Source organism: Phyllostomus discolor, chromosome 5, assembly GCF_004126475.2.
Source record: "Phyllostomus discolor isolate MPI-MPIP mPhyDis1 chromosome 5, mPhyDis1.pri.v3, whole genome shotgun sequence".
Taxonomy (NCBI): Eukaryota; Metazoa; Chordata; class Mammalia; order Chiroptera; family Phyllostomidae; genus Phyllostomus; species Phyllostomus discolor.
Genome location: NC_040907.2, coordinates 29,409,907 through 29,414,735, shown reverse-complemented (window position 1 = coordinate 29,414,735; position 4,829 = coordinate 29,409,907). Strand labels below are relative to the sequence as shown.

The 4,829-nt window shown below is 54.7% G+C and overlaps 1 protein-coding gene across 2 annotated transcripts; it reads left to right on the top strand.

Moving 5' to 3' along the window:
• Positions 1 to 593: 593 nt before the first annotated feature.
• Positions 594 to 4,066, top strand: C5H1orf210 (chromosome 5 C1orf210 homolog). 2 transcript variants are annotated; one of them, XM_036025888.1, is made up of 3 exons: positions 594 to 741; positions 2,986 to 3,101; positions 3,252 to 4,066. In XM_036025888.1, the coding sequence occupies exons 2-3, from the start codon at positions 3,083 to 3,085 to the stop codon at positions 3,572 to 3,574; spliced, it is 342 nt and encodes a 113-aa protein (XP_035881781.1). In that variant the 5' UTR covers positions 594 to 741; positions 2,986 to 3,082; the 3' UTR covers positions 3,575 to 4,066. The 2 variants fall into 2 exon arrangements, with proteins under 2 accessions (XP_035881781.1, XP_028369292.1); XM_028513491.2 differs by having other exon boundaries at positions 595 to 825.
• Positions 4,067 to 4,829: the final 763 nt, after the last annotated feature.

The following is a 4,829-nucleotide window of genomic DNA, read 5'->3' as shown; positions in this document are numbered from 1 at the left end:
TCATTACGAGATAAATAGAGAAGCGCTGAGATAAAGCGTGGGCAGGGCGCGGAGGAGGCGGGGCTGGCCAGGGTAGACAGAACTGGGTCTTCAAGGACAAGGAGTAGCACAAAAGGGAGATGCAGAACCCAGCTTTGTGGGGTCACAGGATCCTTGAGATCCAGATGAAGACTTGCACCCTCTACACAGGTAAACACACATACACACCATCACTCCCCAAAGGCACATATACACTCCCGAAAGTGTCTCTGAACTCACACTCCGCACTGACCTCCACATCCTCCCTACACACAAACACACACACACATACATATTTCCAGGCAATGTTGAGTGTCCTTGGTCCCTCTGGCTTTGCCTGGGAAGAATGCCAAACACCCAGCCTCCTGGTTACGGCCCACCGCCTCCCAGGCCCGCACCACTCCCTCTTCAACTCTGGACTTTGCACCTGTCACCGGAAATTCACTGCTAATCTGGGCTGCCAGCCTGAGCAGCCTGCTGTGGTGTCCGCCTCTTCTACGACGCATTGGACCAGCCCCTCCCTCTCAGGATCGCAATTGCACTAGCCCATTCTCCACCCCCCCGCCCCCCCCCCCCCATTCTGGGGGTGGGAGTGAGGCCTGCCGCCGATAGGCTCTCCGAGAAAGCTTGGGAAGACGTAGTTAGTTGGGGGCTTGCCAGCTGCCCAGCCCTCCGGCCTCCCCCCTGCAGCTTCAGCCCCACCTGCCGTGCCTGCGTCCTCAGGTGAGTCTGAGCGGCAGTTCTGGCCCGCCCACTGCCTGCTCCAGCCGGAAGCTTCCTCCGCTGGCTTGTACACAATTCTTACAGGTGGGGAGCAGAGGGGAAGAACTGGGGGGCTGGGAGGGGGGACCCACAAACGCCTGAGGGCTCCGGGGAGCTGGAAAGGAGCTACAGATTAGAGTGCGGGTGTATGTCTGAAATCAGAGGGGCTGTGTGTTTGTTGGTGGAAGAAATGTGACCTGAGCGGGTGGGGCGACAGCATGTGGGTGTGGGTCTGTGTCCTTGGGAAGAATTCCCGGGGACCGGCAGGTCGGAACGGAGTAGGAGAAACAGAAAGGTCAAAATGAATTCAGTTCATTTCAATTTAACAGAATCTTATTTTGGGGGGACTCAGTGCACATTGTGGGGCCCCCGGTAGGCACCTACTGAATGTTTGCTAATGAATGGCTAGATAACTCACCTCTCCTTTCTAACATCCCCTGCCCCACCCCCAGCCCCGGATTCACCCTCAGCTCCTTCCTTCCCTCAGCTTCCAGGCCCGCACTGCGCAGCCAGTGCCCAGCTCTCTCTGGCAGTCCCAGGGAACAGGTTAGTCAGCCTAGTCTTTGCCCCCAGGGAGCTGCCCATCTAGTAAACTGGCCAGTTCTGACTGTTATAGTTCACCAGAGGCCAGTGAAGGGGGTCACCCAGGGGGTCCTGCGCCAACCTCACAGGCTGGCATGGTCTGATTTGGCCTTGAGGGACAGTGGACTCCAAAAGCTGGTGGCTGGGAAGCCGGATGGGTGAAGTGGGAGGTGTCCGTGTGTGTGTGTGTGTGTGTGTGTGTGTGTGTGGAGGGGGGGATGCAGGGGAGGGAGCTGTGGAGAAGAGGAAGAAGAGTGTGGCCTGAGGGCCCTGTGCTGGATTGTGAGGCTGAGGAATTTGCATGCAGTGCTGGGTATGGGGAGCTTGTGAAGGATTTTGAAACAGGGACATGATGGAGTCAGGTTTGGGCTTTAGGCCCATCACTCTGGGGAATGGACTAGAGACAGGGAGAGACCAGGTGGGAGGTTATTGCAGGAGCTGAGGTACAAGGTGAAGGTGACTTGGACTGGGGCAGTGGCAGTGGGGTGCAGAGGAGGGGAATAGTCATTCCAGAGATGTTTAGAGGAAGAACTGATGGACTTGGCGACAAGTCGGTGGTCAGGAGGGGAGGTCTCGTTAAGGTATCAGTGTAAGAGACTATGGCGGAGTACTCCCTTAAACTAGGTGCTTCTCTCCTAGATTTTTTCTTACCCTGTATACTCCTCCCCAGGCACTCGACCTGCAAGTACCTGATTTTCGGCCCTAGCTGGTCCTCCTCCAACAGGTACTTCCTTAACCTAGGGACTCTTCCTCTCGATACTCCCCAGATTCAGGTGTTGCTCCCCACGCCCACTCCTCTGATTCGGGTGCTCCTCCTCCAGGTATTCCTGAGCCTAGATGATCTTCCTCCAGATACTCCCTTAATTCAGGTGCTCCTCTAGATCTTCTCCAGCCCTAGTGATTCTCATCCAGATGATTTCCTGGTTCAGGTGGTCTATATTTGGCTGCTGCCTGAATGTAGCCTCCCTCCGAGGGCACAGGTGAATGGACGGCAGTGTAGCTGAAGGGCTGAGGGCAGAGGTGGGTTGACAGGGGCTCCTGACTCAGGAGCAGAGGGGCCAGGTCTGCCCTAGGTGGGGACTGGCACTGTCTTCCATGTGTGGTTTCCACTTTGGCTTGTTAGTTCTAAGCAATTGCTATTGCCCAACCTCCAGGAGCCAGGACTGCCTCCGCCCCCACCTCCCATCCTCAGCTTACCACGCAGTGTAGCAAACTGGGCCCTGGGCCCTGGTATCAGAGACCTGGGTTCAAGTCCTGGAACTTAGGCTGAGTTAGTTTCCCCTTCTGGGCCTCAGCGTCCTCATCTATATAGGCAGGGGGTAATGTTTACACCCCACACCACAGATTTCTGTGGGCCGGATGCTGGGTGCCTGAATCGAAAGGTGTGTTCAGTGTAAGATCCAGCAATGATTTGCTTTTTCCAGCCCCTTCCAGAGCTGGCCCCTACAGTAGTCTTTTACAAATAGCCAATTTCTCAGCTTGTTTCTCTCCTGTGAACAGCTGGCTATGGTGAGTTGTCTGGTCTCCAGAGTCTGTGCAGCATCCTGACGTGGCTGTGCGTGTGGCCCAAATGTGTGCCCTGTGGCCCCCACCCCAACAGCCACACGTGTGCTTATGTTCCAGGATCTGTGCCCCAGGGCTGCCTGGCACCTGGGGATCTCCTTGGAGCCAGGGCCCGTCTGGTCAAGGCTAAGGCTCACCGGTGTCTTCCAGCCACTCCATGAGTGAGACCAACCAAAGTAAGCGGCAGTGGGCGGGAACTGAAGTGGGGCTGGGTTGAGGCTGAGGCTGAGGCTGGGGCTGGGGCAAGGACCCTGCCCCCATTCCTCTCCGTTTCACCAGGGGGCTCTTCTGAGGCCCCATTCATAATGCTGTCCCTTTCTCTGCAGCCCTTGTGGGGCCCTCGGAGCTCCCCACAGTATCAGCCATGTCCCCTGGACCAGGCATCGCAGCCCGGACCTGGCCTGTGCTGCTGGGGGTTGTGCTCGGAGCTGTGGTCCTTTCTGTCCTCATTGCACTTGCTGCCAAATGCCACCTCTGCCACAAATACCTCACCAGCTACCAGCACCGCCGGCTGCCAGAGACAAGAAAGGGCATCTGCCCAGAGATGGGTGAAGATGAAGATGATGATGGCTTCATTGAGGACAATTACATTCAGCCTGGGACGGGTGGGCTGGGGATGCAGGGTAGCAGGAACCACTTCTCCCTCTGAGCCCCTATCTTTGGAAGCCCCCCACCCCCCACCCCTTGTGCCTGACAGTTTAAGGATGGCAAGTACTATGTGGGGGCTGTGGAACCTCAGGGACAGAGGTGGCTAGGGTTTAAGGGCTAACCAGGCATTGAACAATTCTTCTCCTTTGACACCGGCCACCAAAGTGATAATGATCCTCTCTTGCTCCGTGACCCTCAATGGCTCCCTGCTCTTCTCAGGATAAAGCCGACCAGGAGCCTAACTATGGAAATAAGGCGTCTGCCAGCCTCTTGGCTTCCTTTCTTGCCTTTGTCTATTATCCTCCCTACTTAAGTAATTCTTATTACACACCAGATGATAACAGTTAGCAGATGAAAATCAGTGTGCCAAGTTTCCTACTGAAAATTTTTCCCTGCCAATAAAGTGGATAATCCAAGTGGCTATAATATATTCTCTTTTTCGCAGGTATTACTAAATCTGTTTTCATGTGAAATAAAAATGAAAAGCTGCTCATTTTTATTTTCCTGAACTGGACCTTGCGCATGAAAATGTTCCTTGCCTTGTGGCTGGAAGGCGCTGCTCCAGGGAGCCCCTCCCTCTCACAAAACCCCATGAGCCTCTTCTCTGCCATCATCACCCTTGCCACATTCTACCTTGACCTTGATTGCAGTTTGCACTTCCTCCTTGCTGTGCCTGTCCTTACAGCTGGACCGGGAGCTCCCTGAGGCCACAGGCTCTGTCTTACTTGTGTCCTCAGACTCTTGCACAAGGCAGGTGCTAAATAAATATTTGTAAAGTTTGTTCAGTTACCTTGAGCTCAAGAGTAAGGTGAAAGGTACGGGAGTGCCATGGACTGTGGAAGACCCGATCAAGAAGTTGACAGGAGAAGAATAGGGTCACAGCTGCTGGTGGGGATACCGGGGCCAGGGAGTTGGTCACGCTTCTTTCACGAGCCCTGGAAAGGAATCCTGGCTTCTGCACAGTGTTAAAGAGACAGCTGACCGACAGCCCTGGCCGGTGTGGCTCAGTGGATTGAGCGCCCACCTGTGAACCAGGAGGTTACTGGTTCGGTTCCCAGTTGGAGCACATGCCTGGGTTGTGGGCCAGGTCCCCAGCTGGGGCGGGGGAACAAGAGGCAACCAATTCATATTTCTCTTCTCCTTTCCCCTCTCTGAAAATAAATAAATAAATGAATGAATAAATAAATAAAAATCTTATTAAAAAAAAAAAGAAGGGGACAGCTGACTGAGGAGGGCAGGAAGCAGATGGTTCCAGC